The following is a 19,870-nucleotide window of genomic DNA, read 5'->3' on the forward strand; positions in this document are numbered from 1 at the left end:
AATGTTGGCCTATTTTTAAATGGTTTTGACTGGTATTTTCATGACGGTGTTCATCCATAACCAACCACGGTTATTCAATAACCGTCACAGGCCTACTCATCATATCGTTTGGTTCTGTCTCTGTCCATTTCTTTCTCTCTCCCCCAATGATATGTCAGCATGTTGCCTCACGAATGTGATGCCCATTTGTGCCCCCAACGAGAGGCTCTCTTGCGTAACTCACCAGACTCTGGCTTCTTGCTCAGTCTGTATACGCACGCACAAACATGCTGCACAAATCATCTGGACCCCCACCCCTTCTAGAAAATGTCCGGTTCAGTGGCTCATTAACTCTGATCCCATCTCCAAGACATACACAAGCAAGCACACACTATGTCCCCTCCCTTTGTATACCATGTCCCACACACAAACGAGTTAGCCTACGTCAACTGATTTAAAGACTTTACAACAGCCAACCAGTTCCAATAGTAACCCAGAAGAGCATTGGGTGTGAGCGGATTTTTTCTTTTGTCCCTCTAGGTCTTGAGATAAAGGTAAGCTGTACCTTTTTGAGCCCTCCCCAAGTGCTGTTTAGGTTTAAGTCATCCCTGTATTGGCATTGTTTGCTAATAAGTGTTTACCTGGTTGTAGGCGTAGCCTCTGTCCGTCCCTCTCACCCTGCGGTTAACTCATTTCCAGCCTGTAGCACGTCAGCATCACACATACGTTCAGTTTTAAAGATCTCATGCTGATCTGCACCTGCTTACGGTGGGACTCACGCTAGGAGACTGAGTCCATCCACCCCTTCTTTAGCTCAGTGGATATAGCCTACAATGCCCAGGTTTTGGGGAAGTTTAATGGTTCAGAGGCTGAAGACCTGACCATGCCACTGCTAATACAAGGTGGATTTCTGAAGACTTTTTGTGATTTAGGTGACTACTTCAGGAGAAGCAGTGGGCAAATTTCGGCCTCTTGAAACTATTTGATTTATGGTGATGTTAATTTCACGGTTCAGATGGAAACAGTTTGGTTACACCATTCAAGAAGTTCAGGAATAATCCTGGTCAATATAATTTGTTTGTCTTCTTGCTTGGTTTTGAAGGCTGTTAAAGTAACCAAGGGTCATTGCCGTGTTTCTAACTGAATGGATGGATTGGTTGTGAATGGACGTGCAATACTGTGCACTATCGTGAGTGAAACTAGCTATCCATGTGACCAAATGTAGTTAAGTGAACATGCCAATGTTGAACAAATTTATGTTGCTTCTCCAGTGTACAGTGCATTCGTAAAGTATTCAGACCCCTTGACTTTTTCCACATTTTCTTACGTTACAGTCTTATTCCAAAATGGATGAWATAGTTTCCCCCCCTCATCAATCTACACACAATACCACATAAGGTTTTTCTAAATGTTAGCAAATTTATGAAGAAAAAACTGAAATCACATTCACATAATTATTCAGACCCTTTACTCAGTACTTTGTTGAAGCACCCCTGGCAGCTATTACAGCCTTGAGTCTTCTTGGGTATGACACTACAAGCTTGGCACACCTGTCTTTAGGGAGTGTCTCCCAATCTCTGCAGATCCTCTCAAGCTCTGTCAGGTTGGATGGGAAGCGTCGTTGCACAGCTATTTTCAGGTCTCTCCAGAGATGTTCGATCGGGTTCAAGTCCGAGCTATGGCTGGGCCACTCAAGGACATTCAAAAACTTGTCCAGAAGCCACTCCTGCGTTGTCTTGGCTGTGTGCTTAGGGTTGTTGTCCTATTGGAAGGTGAACCTTCGCCCCAGTCAGAGGTCCTAAGTGTTCTGGAGCAGGTTTTCATCAAGGATCTCTGTACTTTTTTTCTCCCATTTATCTTTCCCTCGATCCTGACTAGTCTCCCAGGCCCTGCGACTGAAAAACATCCACACAGCATGATGCTGCTACCACCATGCTTCACTGTAGGGATGGTGCCAGGGTTCCTCCAGACGTGATGCTTGGCATTCAGGCCAAAGACTTCAATCTTGGTTTCATCAGACCAGAGAATCTTGTTTCTTATGGTCCGAGTCCTTTAAGTGCCTTTTGGCAAACTCCAAGCGGGCTGTCATGTGCCTTTTACTGAGGAATGGCTTCCATTTGGCCCCTCTACCATGAAGGCCTGATTGGTGGAGTGCTGCAGGATGGTTGTCTTTCTGGAAGTTCCTTCCATCTTCACATAGGAATTATGGAGATCTGTCAGTGACCATCGGGTTCTTGGTCACCTCCCTGACCAAGGCCCTTCTCCCCCGATTTCTCAGTTTGGCCAGGCAGATAGCTCTAGGAAGAGTGTTGGTGGTTCCAAACTTATTCAAATTTAAGAATGATGGAGGCCTCTGTGTTTCTGGGGACTTTCAATGCTGCAGAAATGTTTTGTTACCCGTCCCAAGATCTGTGCCTCGACACAATTCTGTCTCAGAGGTCTACGTTCAATTCCTTCGACCTCATGGCTTGGTTTTTACTCTGACGTGCACTGTCAACTGTGGGACCTTATATAGACAGGTGTGACTTTCCAAATCCTGTCCAATCAATTTAATTTACTACAGGTTGACTCCAAGTTGTAGAAACATCTCAAGGATGATCAGTGGAAACAGGATACACCTGATTTCGAGTCTGAGGGGTCTGACTTGCTACACTACCGTTCAAAAGTTTGGGGTCAATTAGAAATGTCCTTGTTTTTGAAAATCACTTTTTTGTCCATTTTTAAAATAACATCAACTTGGTCAGAAATGCAGTGTAGACATTGTTAATGTTGTAAATTACTATTGTAGCTGGAAAGGTCCTCTTGCTCAGTTGTGCACCAGGGCCTCCTACTCTTCTATTCTGGTTAGAGCTAGTTTGCGCTGTTCTGTGAAGGGAGTAGTACACAGTGTTGTACGAGCTCTTCAGTTTCTTGGCAATTTCTCACATGGAATAGCCTTCATTTCTCTGAACAAGAATAGACTGACGCGTTTCAGAAGAAAGTACTTTGATTCTGGCCATTTTGAGCCTGTAATCAAACCCACAAACGCTGATGGTCCAGATACTCAATTAGTCTAAAGGAGGCCAGTTTTATTGCTTCTTTAAATCAGGACAACAGTTTTCAGCTGTGCAAACATAATTGCAAAAGGGTTTTCTAATGATCAATTAGCATTTTAAAATGATAAACTTGGATTGGCTAACACAACGTGCCAGTGGAACACAGGAGTGATGGTTGCTGATAATGGGCCTCTGTACGCCTGTGTAGATATTCCATAAAGAAATATACTGTTTCCAGCTACACTAGTCATTCACAACATTAATAACCTTTCATTGCTACCCATCCCGGATCCGGGAGCATCCTCATCAAAAAAAGCTGACTAGCATAGCCTAGCCTAAYGCGACAGGGATATCATATAATATAATTTTCATGAAATCACAAGTCCAATACAGCAAATGAAAGATAAACATCTTGTGAATCCAGCCATCATTTCCGATTTTTAAAATGTTTTACAGCGAAAACACTATATATTTATATTAGCTAACCACAATAGCAAAAGACTCAACCGCATATTTTCACAATTTTTCTACCGCATAGGTAGCTATCACAAAACCGACCAAATAGAGATATAATTAGTCACTAACCAAGAAACAACTTCATCAGATGACAGTCTTATAACATGTTATACAATAAATTTGTTTTGTTCGAAAATGTGCATATTTGAGGTATAAATCATAGTTTTACATTGCAGCTACCATCAAAAATATCACCAAAGCAGCCAGAATAATTACAGAGAGCAATGTGAAATACCTAAATACTCATCATAAAAAATTTATGAAAAATACATGGTGTACACCAAATGAAAGATAAACATCTTGTGAATCCAGCCAATATTTCAATTTTTTTAWTTTTTTTAAGCGAAAACACAATATAGCATTATATTAGCTTACCACAATAGCCAAACACACAAATGCATTTATTAGCAGCAAAAGATATAAAATGATCACTAACCTTGACCAACTTCATCAGATGACAGTCTTATAACATCAGGTTATACAATACACTTATGTTTTGTTCGAAAATGTGCATATTTAGAGCTGCAAACCGTGGTTATACATTGTGAATATGTAGCATCGATTCACCAAATTGTCCGGAGCTATTTTGGACACTCACCTAATCTGACCAAAGAACTCATCATAAACTTTACGAAAAAATACATGTTGGACAGCAAATGAAAGATACACTAATTCTTAATGCAACCGCCGTGTTAGATTTTTAAAAATAACTTTACCATAACAAACAGCTTACAAAAGGGCGGAWAATAGGACTRAACATTTTCCCCTAGAAATACGAAATAACATCATAAATTGTTCTTACTTTTGCTGAGCTTCCATCAGAATCTTGTACAAGGAGTCCTTTGTCCAGAATAAATYGTTGTTTGGTTTTAGAATGTCCTTCTCTCCTGTCGAATTYGCTCCACAAGGCTAGCCAATGTTGATGACGTTCCCAATTTCTCTCGACGCAGAGAACGGAAAACTCAAAGTCACATTAAACGTTGAATAAACTGATGAAACTCGGTTGAAAAAACCTACTTTATGATGTTTTTCTAATATGTATCAAATAAAAACAAAGCCGGAGATATTAGCCGTGTATACCGAACGCTTATCATAAGACAATATGGAGGTGTTTCCCGCGCCTAGGTAGAGAAAGGAAATTCTGGACACGTCATTCCAAGAGCTCTTGTTCGACCTCAGATCAAGCTAGACACCCCATTCCACCTTCCACTGCCTKTTGACATCTAGTGGAAGGCGTATGCAGTGCATGCATATCCATAAATATAAGGCAATTCAATAGGCAGGCCCTGGAACAGAGCATCGTTTTCAGATTTTTCACTTCCTGTCTGGAAGTTTGCTGCAAAATGAGTTTTGTTTTACTCACAGATATAATTCAAACAGTTTTAGAAACTTGAGAGTGTTTTCTATCCAATAGTAATAATAATATGCATATTGTACGATCTAGAATAGAGTACGAGGCAGTTTAATTTGGGCACAATTTTTTCCAAAGTGGAAACAGCGCCCCCATATTGACAATAAGTTAACAATGTCTATCTACACTGTATTTTGATCTATTTTAATGGGGGAAATTTTTGCTTTTCTTTCAAAAACAAGGACATTTCTATATGACCCCATTTGAACGCTAGTGTATGTGATTAAGGTTTTTAATACATTTGCAAAACATTTCTAAATCTGTTTTTGCTTTGTCATTATTGGGTATTGTATGTAGATTAATGAGGGTTATTTTTCTTTGTTTAAACCATTTTAGAATGATGCTGTAAATTTAACTGTGTAATAATTCAAGGGGTCTGAATGCTTTCTGGCGTCACTGTACCATATCCTCACTGTGCCCACACAGACCATCTGGAGTCCATGTGGTATCAGACACCTGCCCATCGTTCTCTCTCTCTGCCCGAGCTCTGTCTTTTCTAGATAACTGCAACCTTTTACATAGGCGAAGGTAGTTATTTGAACAGTAAGAAATTGTTTGAATAGTATAAGTACTATACCAGTTTAGTTGCCCTTTCTGCTCTGTAAAGTCTGACTCACAAACCAGTCAGATATACAGTAGAAAAGTTGCCTAGTTAAAACACCAAACATTTCTTAGTCTCTACTTTTTATAGGAGTTTATTTTCTATTATTGTGGTCTGTGTTCAATTCAGTTTGACATGACATGTAATCTGCCAAAGTGGACATTTTGTGACATGTAAACTGTGAATCTACATCTTATGAATGCTGAGATGTATTCTTAGTAGTGAGAGCTCACCAGGTGCAGGATTCAGTGACACGGCACTACCCATGTCCTGACTTCACCCACCCACAGTACTGTCTGCAGAAATGCAACAACAGACCTGGACATGTTTCGTACACACACACACCCATGGTGAAGGGGGTCAAGCGCTGCAAGTTCCTCCGTGTCCACATCGCTAAGGAATTATCATGGTCCACACCAACAGTCGTGAAGAAGGTACAACAAAGCCCTTTCCCCCTCAGGAGTCTGAAAAGAGTCGACATGGGCCCTTGGGTCCTCAAAGTTCTTCAGCTGCACCATTGAGAGCATATTGACTGGCTGCATCACAGCTTGGTATGGCAACTGCTTGGATCCGACCGCAAGGGTAGTGCGTACAGCCCATTACATCACTGGGTCCGAGCTCCCTGCAGTTCAGGACCTCTACCAGGCGGTGTCAGAGGAAGGCCCTAAAAATGTTCAGACTCCAGCCACTTAATTCATAGACTGTTATCTCTGATAACGCACGGCAAGCGGTACCGATGCAGCTAGTCTGGAACCAACCGGACCCTGAACAACTTCTACCCTCAAACCGTAAGACTGCTAAATAGTTAGTCCGGTAGCTATTAGTTAAATAGGTAACCATCTTCATTGACAATTTTTGCCCCAACTCTTTTGACTCCTCACATGCTGCTGCTGCTACTACTCTTTATTATCTATCCTGTTGCCTAGTAAATTTATCCCTACCTATATGTACAGATCTACCTCGTACTGGTACCGTGTGTGTGTATATACAGTGGGGAGAACAAGTATTTGATACACTGCAGGTTTTCCTACTTACAAAGCATGTAGAGATCTGTAATTTTTATCATAGGTACACTTCAACTGTGAGAGACGGAATCTAAAACAAAAATCCAGAAAATCACATTGTATGATTTTTAAGTAATTAATTTGCATTTTATTGCATGACATAAGTATTTGATCAACTGTTAGTTTTTCTTTAAGAAGCCCTCCTGTTTTCTACTCATTACCTGTATTAACTGCACCTGTTTGAACTCGTCACCTCTATAAAAGACACCTGTCCACACACTCAATCAAACAGACTCCAACCTCTCCACAATGGCCAAGACCAGAGAGCTGTGTAAGGACATCCGTGATAAATTGTAGACCTACACCAGGCTGGGATGGGCTACAGGACAATAGGCAAGCAGCTTGGTGAGAAGGCAACAACTGTTGGCGCAATTATTAGAAAATGGAAGAAGTTGAAGATGACGGTCAATCACCCTCGGCCTGGGGCTCCATGCAAGATCTCACCTCGTGGGGCATCAATGATCGTGAGGGATCAGCCCAGAACTACACGGCAGGACCTGGTCAATGACCTGAAGACAGCTGGGACCACAGTCTCAAAGAAAACCATTAGTAACACACTACGCCGTCATGGATTAAAATCCTGCAGCGCACGCAAGTTTCCCCTGCTCAAGCCAGCGCATGTCCAGGCCCGTCTGAAGTTTGCCAATGACCATCTGGACGATCCAGAGGAGGAATGGGAGATGGTCATGTGGTCTGATGGGACAAAAATATAGCTTTTTGGTCTAAACTCCACTCGCCGTGTTTGGAGGAAGAAGAAGGACGAGTACAACCCCAAGAACACCATCCCAACCGTGAAGCATGGAGGTGGAAACATCATTCTTTGGGGATGCTTTTCTGCAAAGGGGACAGGACGACTGCACCGTATTGAGGRKAGGRTGGATGGGGCCATGTATYGCGAGATCTTGRCCAACAACCTCCTTCCCTCAGTAAGAGCATTGAAGATGGGTCGTGGCTGGGTCTTCCAGCATGACAACGACCCAAAACACACAGCCAGGGCAACTAAGGAGTGGCTCCGTAAGAAGCATCTCAAGGTCCTGGAGTGGCCTAGCCAGTCTCCAGACCTGAACCCAATAGAACATCTTTGGAGGGAGCTGAAAGTCTGTATTGCCCAGCGACAGCCCCGAAATCTGGAGAAGGTCTGTATGGAGGAGTGGGCCAAAATCCCTGCTGCAGTGTGTGCAAACCTGGTCAAGAACTACAGGAAACGTATGATCTCTGTAATTGCAAACAAAGGTTTCTGTACCAAATATTAAGTTCTGCTTTTCTGATGTATCAAATACTTATGTCATGCAATAAAATGCAAATTAATTACTTAAAAATCATACAATGTGATCTTTTTTTAGATTCCGTCTCTCACAGTTGAAGTGTACCTATGATAAAAAGTACAGACCTCTATATGCTTTGTAAGTAGGAAACACAGACGATTTCCCAGGTTATCAAATACTTCTTCTCCCCACTGTAGCTAAGTTATCGTTACTTGTGTATTTGTTCCGCATGTTGTTATTTTTCTAGTTCTTTTGGCTTTCTTCAGCATTGGTGGGAAGGGCCTGTAAGTAAGCAGTTCACTGTTAGTCTACACCCGGTGTTTTTATAATTTTTTACAAAGCATGTGACAAAATTAAATTCGTCACGCGCGCACTCAGAGACAGAGATGAGGAGGAAGCTGTAGCCGTGTGAGAGTCATGTGACACGGCTTAAGGGCTCTCGTCTCCTCTCCCACCGCCTCGTGTTTAAAGATGAGCGATAGAGAAAAAGCCTYGACTGTCTGCACGCCAGGAATGCACCGCTGCTTCTGCCAGGCCCCCAGATAAATATTCACTAGACTGCTAGTTCTTGGACCATGTTGTATAAGCCTAGGTCGTGTATAAGTCAAAGCCTGTGAGGCTTAGGTGTTTGCATAACCATCAGATAATAAACTGTGCAAGTTCTTTGAATGTGGAGGCCTGTGGATTTGTACAGAAAGTATTCAGACCCCATGAATTTTGCCACATTTTGTTATGTTTCAACCTTATTCTTAAATTGATTAAATAATTTTTGTCCCTTCATCAATCTTCAGACAATACTGCTTAATGACAAAGAACTTTTTTTTGTTAATTTTTGCTACTTTTTTACATTAACATAATTTGAGACCCTTTACTCAGTACTTTGAAGCACCTYCACTTTTCTTGGGTATGATACTACAAGCTTGGCACGCCTGTATTTGGGGAGTTTCTCCCATTCTCTGCATTTCAGTTGTCATTGTTCACGTTTTTGAGAATATGGGCTATTGGTCACGCTTCTCTCCTCAGCTCAACAGTTGGTGTTTCTGAAGAACTGGAAAAGGCCCTATCACATCAGGATTGGGGGCCAAGGTGGAGCAGTATTACTACAGTAAGTTTAACCTTTCCAAATATATTTTGTTTAATTTGGTTAACTAGGAAATGTGCTTGCTATCAAAGATGGGTTATGTTTAGTGTTATTCAATTTGACTTTGGGGGCTGAGGTGTTCAAACCTGTACTGAATGGAAGCGGACAGTTCTCCCCCCCCTGTGAAAGCATCTACCAAAGCCAGTCCTCAGCCCTTTTCCTTACGTAAAGTCCACCTGTGTTTACAATCCTTTGCTGTTAAAATCCAACAGCTACTTCTGTGAAATCCCCYTTTTTTTTTTTGTCTAAAATAATAATTGAATGATGCTAATCCGCTGTCTGTCACAACAGACTAGGTGTAGCCGAGTCAAAAATATCTAATTGTTGTGTAAATTATGGTTGAAATTGTATCTTAAAAGAATAACATCATGTGAATTCACGAGCTGGGTTGTAGTGCGTTCGGTTACATCACTCGCTGACCTTTTTTCATTGGCCGTCTGAAAAAAAAACACTGGTTGTGGTGCATAACACGCAAGCCTGACTAAATCCTGAAAATACACTAAGCCTGAGGGATCTCTGGAGTTGTGTGTGTCAAAGGTGTATGAGCTTTATACTAAACAGAGAATTGGTCTTTTCATTCACAGTTGAATTGAAGAAGGCGCCCTTGGATATGGTGAGTTAATGACCCGCTCTCCCCAGCTATAAGTTCAAATACAGTATTCTTTGGCTACTGTAACCAAAAGCTTTACCTATGTGTTTAGACCACACACACACACAGCGGGGTATACTACAAAGCAGGATCAATGAGTTAGCTGGCAAACTTTGATAAACAAGAAATAACTATTGATTTTCTTGTTAAGAAGGCAATACTTCTGTGTTTTGGTTGTTGGGTCATTTAGGTCCTGCCCATTTCAAGCTTTCAATAAAAATAATACGTTTTCAGAATATTTAGGCAAGTTGGCTAGTATACCCCTTCCCAAAATATTTTTGTTTAAGATGTTCTTGTTTATCTCATAAACAAGAATGTTTTTGTGTCATCGAACATTTTTAGAATGTTTAATTTAGAATAACTATAGGTACTTTTTAGTTGCTTGACTTCAGGGGTCCCCCGAAAAGCAAGGATATAATGAACAAACTGAAATTAAAAGCTGCATGGCCWAAACATCTCACATTTTATGAAACAACAGTTTGACAGATTTTAAAATATTAAGTCATTTCATATTTTGAGTGTCAATTAGAGTAAACTGTTTGCGCAATCTTCCTTCGAGGGCCCAGTGGTATCGAAAGATTTGTCTTATGTATGTCTCAATAAACCTTTAAGGAGCATTAGAGGTGCTGATATTACTTATTTTATATAGGTCATACGTTTTTTCCAAAATTTTATTTATTTAACCAGGTAGGACAGTTGAGAACAAGTTCTCATTTACAACTACGACCTGGCCAAGACAACAGAGTTACACATGGAATAAACAAATGTACAGTCAATAACACAATAGAAAAGTCTATGTACAGTGTGTGCAAATGAAGTACGATTAGGGAGGTAAGGCAATAAATAGGCCATAGCGGCGAAATAATTACAATTTAGCAATTGAACACTGGAGTGATAGATGTGCAGAAGATGAATGTGCAAGTAGAGATACTGGGGTGCAAAGGAGCAAAAAATAATAATAATATGGAGATGAGGTAGTTGGGTAGGCTATTTACAGATGGGCTATGTACAGGTGCAATGATCTGTAAGCTACTCTGGCAGCGGATGCTTAAAGTTAGTGAGGGAGATATGAGTCTCCAGCTTCAATGACTTTTGCACTTCGTTCCAGTCATTGGCAGCAGAGAACTGGAAGGAAAGGTGGCCAAAAGAGGAATTGCCTTTGGAGGGACCCGTGAAATATACCTGCTGGAGCGCGTGCTATGGGTGGGTGCTGCTTTGGTGACCAGTGAGCTGAGAGCAGAGCTATACCTAGCAAAGACTTATAGATTACCTGGAGCCAGTGGATTTGGCAACGAATATGAAGCGAGGGCCAGCCAACGAGAGCATACAGGTCGCAGTGGTGGGTAGTATATGGGACTTTGGTGATAAAACGCAAATTATTGTAGTTCACAAATATTGCAAATCTTGTGAAAGCACTCAACAACAAATGTATTCAGTAGACACACACCATGCTGTGTTTGTTAGAGGTGTGTTCTTAAAATAGGTTAGTCTTGCCCTATCTCCACGTGGGTTCATAGGTCAGCCCAGACTCATGTTTATAAACAGTGTCTTGTCGGAAGCAGCCGCGAAGTAGCCTTGTAAGCACATTGCCGTTTGCAACCGAAAAGCTGCACCGCTGTCACACACTCTGCCTTAACTTGATTTCACGCATCGCTTCGGCAAGCAAGGCACTCTGTGGTAAGTAGCCTACTCTGCTTTCCTTGGATTGTTTGACTGATTGTGTCACATTGATTTGACTGTACATAATGTTTAGCAGTTCATTCCCACTTTAATTGTTACATGGTTATATAGTGTGCAACAGTCTGCATTTGGCAATAATTGTGTTGATATGTGTATGAAGTCACTCATATATAAATGTTTTATATTTGTAAGTATCATGTATTAGATGCATATTATCGAGCAGCCCTTTGGTACCACTTAACGAATGGATCCTAGTATTTGAACCTCCTTATCCTAAATCTGGGATAAGGAAGTTAGTCATTGATTAGCTCTGGTATTGGCAGAATACTTGGGACCTGTACCAGGTTATCAGAATTGACTGAGATACGCATGGTGATCTGACATCAATACTAACACAAACATATGTTGGCCTAAACGTTAGTATTGATATAAAGTAGCCTGACGTAGTGACGCATGGGTACCAGAAAGTCTTTCTTTGTGTAGAATGTTTACAAATAATTGTATGATGCAGTACTCTACCCTAGGGGGGACAGATCATAGCAAAAATAAATAACATGGTCTGTTTAATCTCAGTTACTGATATATAAAAATGAGAAGAGAGAAATCTTTATGCACCGGTCCATCAATTTAAGTAACATTATTTTWAAAATCCCAATCAAAATCTGTCAGTTTAAGCTACAGATACCAGTTTATTTTGCAATCCCTGCGTCTCAATCCACCGCATCCGCTTATGTCGACCTTCTGCATCTGCTGTCAAAAGTGGTAGAACTACAGGGCTGTTTGTCGGACCAGGAAACACCCCGAAAATTGGTCTTCTCACAAACGTCTGTAGCAGTATTGCCAACTAACTAATTTAACCACTCTATAGAAAGGGGAGACTCTTATGAACAGGATGTTGTTCTCCACAGTATGACCTTAAACAATTCCATATGTCAGTTTATACTTTTAAGACTTACTCTTGGAGATTATAAATGCTAAATGATTAAGTCAATAACTGTTAGCTAGTAAATGTCAATATTATAAATTATATTAGTCACATGCAAAAAAAGAATCCTGCTTTGTATAGAGTACTCCAGGCTCCAATTTACAGCTAAACCTACTTTTGTCTCTGCACAATCTTTAAATATACTCTGACTCTACAGATCTATAGAGCATGGATTGATAAGTCTGTCTCTAGCCTTCATGTCAGTCTCTGTCCTTACAGGTGAAATCTGGGATCTGGCAATATGTTCAATGGTAATTGATTCTTGAAGAATATAATTTTATAGATGCCTCATGAGATTAGCAAAACTGTCTTATTCTACCATAACTCAAAATATAAGGTTGTATTTCTCCAGGGTTTACAAACGACAGGAAGGTAAACAAAATATGTTTTAAACTATCTTGTGGATGCAAGGACTGACAGATCATGACATCTACCCCAGCCCCATCCCTTAGCTGTATACCAAAACAAGTGGCGGGGCTTCCATTAAACATATCCCAGACTGTAGCTTTAAAGGCATACAAACCTCAACTCAAACTCTCATCCGATTTCATTCATATTGGGATTGTCCTAAAGTCAGGATGTGTCAATGTCCCCCCAAAAAATTCCTTAGCAGTCTTAATTCTCAGAGGGAGTGGAAAGTACCTTCCTGTAATGTGACCAGAAACGAGATGCACACTTTGAATCTGTAGATAAGTAGCCTAGTAATAACCAATGCTAAATAAATGAAATGTATTAGGTACAGGTAACTTGCTGCTGATCTTGTCATGCAGGGCTCCCTTGAATCTAAAAAAATGTTAGCTGACACAAGCTAGTTGAGTGACTGACATAACGAGAGAAACTGCTGATGCACAACCAAATTGAAAAATGTTCCCTTGTGTATTCTAACTCTTCTCACTCTTTAACAGTACGTTTTTGGGGGGGGGAAATTGATCCGCTGGCCTGTAAAAGGCCGCCAATTGCCCATCCCTGGTCTAGAGGATCCTGTATGCCAATCATGGCTGTGTATATGATCGTGTCAAACAGATTTAGACTGAGCATTTCAATGACAAAAGGCTCAGGGAAATAAATGATCAAAAACCTATTTGGAGTTATTTTCATGAAATAAACACACACTGATTTTATTAGACAGTGATTTAAACATACAATTATAAAGACTGCATGTGGGCTTAAAATAAAGGTTGAAGTTGCACTACACATCGCTCTGCCATTTCCTGGTTGCTAATATTCTAATATTTCAGTTCATGTGACAAAATATAGTAGTTAGTTAGTTTAGTTTAGAGAATCATTGTTTAGTTTAGAGAATCATTGTACCATCTAAACCACTGTGAAATATATTTTCCAGAAACAAAAGTATTGTGTTTTCAGCTGTTTGAAGCTGGTGTACAAAACCAAAAGAGACTCAACTTCAACGGGAAGCTTAGAAATGGCGCACATAGAACAAATCTACAGCTTCTTAGACTTGCTTTCAGTGTGTGACAGATCTTCTACTTACCTTTCTAGGATCCTTTGCTCTGGTCTCCCAAAAAGTTACACATTGCCACTTTAAATAAATAAAATAATATTGAGTCAAGGATGCAGAGCAGTGTACATAGTTTGCTTAGATCACCTTTCAAATAATTATACCATTGACTGATTTTAATTTTTATTTCKTGGTGCTTTGTTGGACAATTGTTGGATTCGTTCCATTCCCTCTAGGACTCAAGACTGCTAAAGATTGTATAGCTACTTTTTTGTTGAACTTCTCATTCAAAGATCATGGGCATTAATATGGAGTTGGTCCCCCTTTGCTGCTATATAAGACTGCTCTTCTGGGAAGGTTTTCCACTAGATGTTGGCACATTGCTGCGGGGACTTGGTTCCATTTAGCCACGAGCATTAGTGAGGTCGGCCACTGATGTTGGGCGATTAGGCCTGGCTCGCTGTTGGCGTTCCAATTCATCCCAAAGCTGTTAGATGGAGTTGAGGTCAGGGCTTTGTGCAGGCCAGTCAAGTTCTTCCACACTGATCTCGACAAACCCTTTCTGTATGGACCTTGCTTTGTGCATGGGAGCATTGTTATGTTGAAACAGGAAAGGGCCTTCCCCAAACTGTTGCCACAAAGTTGGAAGCAAAGAATCGTCTAGAATGTCATTGTATGCTGTAGCGTTAAGATTTCCCTTCACAGGAACTAAGGGGCCTAGCCCAAACCATGAAATACAGCCCCAGACCATTATTCCTCCTCCACCAAATTTTACATTGGCACTATTTATTTGGGCAGGTAGCGTTCTCCTGGCATCCGACAAGCCCAGATTCATCCGACGGACTGTCCGATGGTGAAGCGTGATTTATCACTGCAGAGAACAAGTTTCCACTGCTCCAGAATCCAATGGCGGCAAGCTTTACACCACTACACCATGGTGATCTTAGGCTCCCAACGAACAGTTCTTGTGCTGACGTTGCCTCCAGAGGCTACTCACTTCAGCACTCGGCGGTCCCGTTCTCTGAGCTTGTGTCGCCTACCACTTTGCGGCGAATCCGTTGTTGATCCTAGGTGTTTCCACTTCACAATAACRGCCCTTACAGTTGACTGGGGCAGCTCTAGAATGACCTATTGGAAAGGTGGCATCCTATGAAGGTGCCAGGTTGAAATGCACTGCGCTCTTCAGTAAGGGCATTCTATTTCCAATGTTTGGAAATTGCATGGCTGTGTGCTTGAGTTTATACAGCTGTCAGCAATGGGTTTGGCTGAAACGGCCAAATCCATTAATCTAAAGTGGTGTCCACATACTTTTGTGTATATAATACCAGTCAAAGGTTTGGACACCTATTCATTCCAGGGTTTTTCTTTATTCTTACTATTTTCTTCATTGTAGAATAATAATGAAGACATCAAAACTATGAAATAACATGTGGAATGATGCAGTAACCAAAAAAGTCAAGATATATATTTTATGTTTGAGATTCTTCAAAGTAGCCACCCTTTGCCTTGACAGCTTTGCACACTCTTGGCATTCTCTCAACCAGCTTCATGAGGTTGTCACCTGGAATGCATTTCAATKAACAGGTGTGCCTTAAGTTAATTTGTGGAATTTCTTTCCTTAGTGCATTGGGGCCAATCAGTTGTGTTGTGACAAGATGGTGGTGGTATACATAAGATAACCCTATTTGGTAAAAGAGAGACCAAGTCTGTATTGTGGCAAGAACGACTCAAATAAGCAAAGAGAAACAACAGTCCATTACTTCAAGACATGAAGGTCAGTCATTCCGGAAAATTTCAAGAGCTTTGAAAGTTTCTTCAAGTGCATGGGCAAAAACCAACAAGCGCTATGATGAAACTGGCTCTCATGAGGACCGCCATTGGATAGGCAGACCCAGAGTTACCTCTGCTGCAGAGGATAAGTTCATTAGTTACCAGCCTCAAATTGCAGCCCAAATAAATACTTCAGAGTTCAAGTAACAGACATCTCCACATCAACTGTTCAGTGCAGACTGCATGAATCAAGCCTTCATGGCCGAATTTCTGCAAAGAAACCACTACTAAAGGACGTCAAGAAACAAGATCAATGGACATTAGACCAGTAGAAATCTGTCCTTTGGGCTGATGAATCCTAATTTTAGATTTTTGGTTCCGTCCGCCGTGTCTTTGTGATGCAGAGTAGGTGAACGGATGATCTCTGCATGTGTAGTTCCCACCATGAAACATGTAGGAGGAAGTGTGATGTTCTGGTGGTGCTTTGCTGGTGACACTGATTTATTTTTGAATTCAGGGCATACTTAACTAGCATGGCTACCACAGAATTCTGCATCGATACGCCATCCCATCTGGTTTGTGCTTAGTGGGACTATAATTTGGTTTTCAACAGGACATTGACCCAACACACCTCCAGACTATGTAAGGGCTATTCTACCAAAAAGGAGAGTGATGGAGTGCTGCATCAGATGACCTGGCCTCCACAATCACCTGATGTCAACCCAATTGAGATGGTTTGGGATGAGTTGGACCGCAGAGTGAAGGAAAAGCAGCCAACAAGTGGTTAGCATATGTGGGAACTCCTTCAAGACTGTTGGAAAAGCATTCAAGGTGAAGCAGGATGATAAAATCCCAAGAGTGTATAAAGCTGTCATCAAGGTAAAGGGTGGCTACTTTTAAACAAATCTAAATATATATTTTAAGTTCTTCAAACTTTTTTTTGTTGGTTTTGCATGATTCCATATGTGTTATTTCATAGTTTTGATGTCTTCACTTATTCTACAGTGTAGAACATAGTAAAAATAAAGAAACCCTTGAATAAGTAGGTGCCCAAACTTTTGACTGGTACGAATTCTGTAGAAATGACATAGGACACAGCCCACTACCAATGTTTTGAAAATGTACTAAAAATAAGTGATTTGGTAGTGTTGTGTACTTTAAATCTGTGTCTTCAATACAGTTGCTGGTCTACGGGTTTCAATGCTCTCTGTAGTTTGGCTTCTTCAGTTATTGTCTATGACGTCTGGGGTCTGTCCCCAGCACTGTCTGTCTCTAGCATCAAAACAAGGGTTCCCTTGCTAACAATCCCCATTGCCTTACCCTCTTTCTAACTCTGGTCTTTGCAGTTAGTTATTCCTATTCAACTCCCTAGCATCCCCCTCACCCCCAGGCCTCTCTGGAGATCTTATGAAGATCATTTGACTGGAATGCTATGTCTGCCTCTGGCTGAAAAACATGAAGGAAAAAAACAAAATTTCTCACACTTTCTCCGGCTAGCTCTTTGGGGAGCTTATTGTGCTCAGGCTGCAATTAGATGAAAGCCCATTTGTCCAGTCTTTATTTTAAATCAGAATGGTTATGGGATCAGTTGGGTAGCTACTTCATCAATTTCTAGGCTTATAACAAAGTTTCTTACAGGTGTGTGTGTGTGTGTTCTCTTTACCTATTTTAGGGGTGTCATAGCGGGGAGACGATGCGGGTCCACGCTCACACCAAGTTCTGCTTCCTATGTGTGCTCACCTTCCTGTTCCACCAGTGCAGCCACTGCCACGGCGACAGCCAGCACCATCACCACGGCCATCACCAAGGCGACCATGGCGGCGCTGGCGAACATGATGGTCACGAACACGCCCACAGTGACCTGCAGATCTCCCAGGCTCCTTACGTGGGCGGAGGAGGGTCTGGCGGGGAAATAGATGCGCAGAACAAGGGGAGTCCCGGCGAGGTGCTAGAGCTGGAGCAGCGCTTCTACATCCACCAACTGTTCCGGCGTTACGGCCAGCGCGGCCAGCTGGACTTCCGTGGCTTCCAGAGCCTGCTGCTCAGCCTGGGTCTGGGGGAGGTGAAGGTGGTGGGCTTGGAGCATGAGGAGCTGGGCCACGATCACGTTGCCCACCTGGACCTGCTGGAGGTCCAGGAGGGGCTCCACTCACACTCGCCCACCCACGAAGAGCCAGGGCATGGCCATGGGCATAGACACCAGCATACACGGGAGAGGCCCCACGCACACTACCACCCACATACAGATCCAGGGCCAACTCACTCCCCCTGCAACCAGCTGGCGACCGGTGACGGTCCCACTGTAGATGGTCCCACTGTAGATGGTCCATTGGAGGATCACGACCACAAACATGACCACGGCCCAGTAAAAGACAGTGACCACATTCATGATCATAAACAAAATCATGACCACGAACAAGACAAAAAGCACAAACACAAAGAGAGCCAACAGCTCAACCATGAAGACCACAGCAACAAGACTCAGCCTCATCATCATGAACACTATCATGATCATGACCTCAAACCCCACACACACCCCCATCACTCACAAAACAACACAGACAGTCCTCAAGCACATCAAGAGCAGCCATCCACAGACCCGGCACAGGCCCGCCAGGAGCAGCAACCAGGGGCCGAGGCTTCAGAGGTCTCCATTGCCAAGCCCTCTGCCCCACTTACCCTACCTCCAGAATCCAAGCCCAAGAGGCCAAGGAAACCCAAAGGCCAGTGGACCCGAAACCAAGACCACCATAACCACAGTCAGGAACATGACCACGTGCATGGTCACAGTCTTAGTTCTGCGCCTAGGGGGAAGAGGGCGGCAGGTGAGCCCCACTTGAGCCCCACGTTACCGGTGCCAGCCCTGCCCAGGCATCAAGAGGACGTGGTTCACCAGCATGAGGAGGTGGGGCTTATTTATTTGATGTATGATGAATACACCAAATGTTAATATATATATATTAAATGGATTTGCATAAACTGAGTAGTAAAGGATGTGTAATGACATGGTACTGTTTGATGAACCTTTTCTCCCCTATCCACCATCTCTTCCTCCCTCCTTCCTCAATCTCCAGTGTCTGAATCTGACCCAGCTCCTCAACTACTATGGCCTGAGTCCAGACTCCCGCATCTCGCCCAGCCAGTTCACCTACCTGTGCCCGGCCCTGCTCTACCAGATTGACAGCCGCGTCTGCATCCGCCACTATCACCAGGTGGACGTGGGGCAGGCCGCCCTGGAGCCAGCCAACTCCGGTAAGGCCCTGTGATTTCACTCGGTGACAGTAATGCATTTATGTAGCCCTCATAAGGATCTTACTTCATCCACTAACAAGGTGCCCATTGTGACTTTTATGTCAAATTGACAATTGCGGTACTCGTGTCCAAAAGCCTACATAATGTTATTGGATTGTTCTGTGGACGTAAGTCTTTGAATCTATGTTTCGAATGGTGCAACTCACACATGGGTGGCAGTATTAGGGCCTATTTGCACAATAGATGTGTCAGTCACACCCTGCTGTACACACTTAGCTTCTGTTGCACGCAAACAAAATGAGCACTGCAAACGACAGTATTTTTTTTCCAGCAAATACAACCCTGCTTCTTAGGTAGCACATAGTGAGCTTGAAGGCTCTTCTGTGTCGAGTGAGAACACATACTCAGAAACATGCCAATAGCTTTGACAGTCTCATGATATGGCGTGTGCAATAGACTTTGGCATAACAGTTATTTGCCATCAGCATTTCCCAAGGCTCTGCAGAACTTTGCCAAAACATAAGGGCTGCACAAAGGTTGATCTTATGTTTTTGCCCTTTTATTGGTGTGGTGAATAGATACTACTTGGGGCTGGATAGGCCTAAGTGGTTTTCTGTTTTGACATGCGTTTGATGCAATGGCACTCTCAGCACTGCAATTTAGCTTTTAGCTGCCAAGTACTACTACTAAAGTGTTCTTACCCATGACAATACATCTAAATGGAAAAGGCCTTGAACAACAACATTTAGCAAAACTGCCAAACAGGGAATACTTCCTGTCGAACCTCTCATTTGAAAGGGTTCTTCAATGTCTGCTTTTTTATTTTTACCCGTCTACCAATTGGTGCCCTTCTTTGCAAGACATGGGAAACCTCCCTGGTCTTTGTGGTTGAATCTGTGTTCACTGCTCTGAGGGACCTTACAGATAATTATATGCGTGGGGTACAGAGATGGGGTATAGTCATTCAAAAATTATTGCCCACAGAATGAGCCCATGAAATGTATTATGTGACTTGTTAAGGACATTTTACACCTGAACTTATTTAGGCTTGCTGTAACAAAGG

At 42.2% G+C, this 19,870-nt stretch overlaps 1 protein-coding gene across 3 annotated transcripts in view; it reads left to right on the top strand.

The window, feature by feature from the left end:
- slc39a10 (solute carrier family 39 member 10) overlaps positions 1-19,870 on the top strand; it is a 73,156-nt gene that overhangs the window by 14,169 nt on the left and 39,117 nt on the right. The window contains exons 2-5 of one of the 3 annotated variants that reach the window (XM_024146102.1): positions 8,895-8,976; positions 9,597-9,625; positions 17,228-18,460; positions 18,630-18,807. In XM_024146102.1, the coding sequence (XP_024001870.1) occupies positions 9,623-9,625; positions 17,228-18,460; positions 18,630-18,807 (1,414 nt within the window). In that variant the 5' untranslated portion in view covers positions 8,895-8,976; positions 9,597-9,622. Of the gene's footprint in view, positions 1-8,894; positions 8,977-9,596; positions 9,626-11,233; positions 11,339-17,227; positions 18,461-18,629; positions 18,808-19,870 lie in introns of those variants that run through there. The other 2 variants (XM_024146103.2, XM_070442525.1) reach the window with 2 other exon arrangements.

Source organism: Salvelinus sp. IW2-2015, unplaced genomic scaffold (assembly GCF_002910315.2).
Source record: "Salvelinus sp. IW2-2015 unplaced genomic scaffold, ASM291031v2 Un_scaffold16287, whole genome shotgun sequence".
Classification (NCBI taxonomy): Eukaryota; Metazoa; Chordata; class Actinopteri; order Salmoniformes; family Salmonidae; genus Salvelinus; species Salvelinus sp. IW2-2015.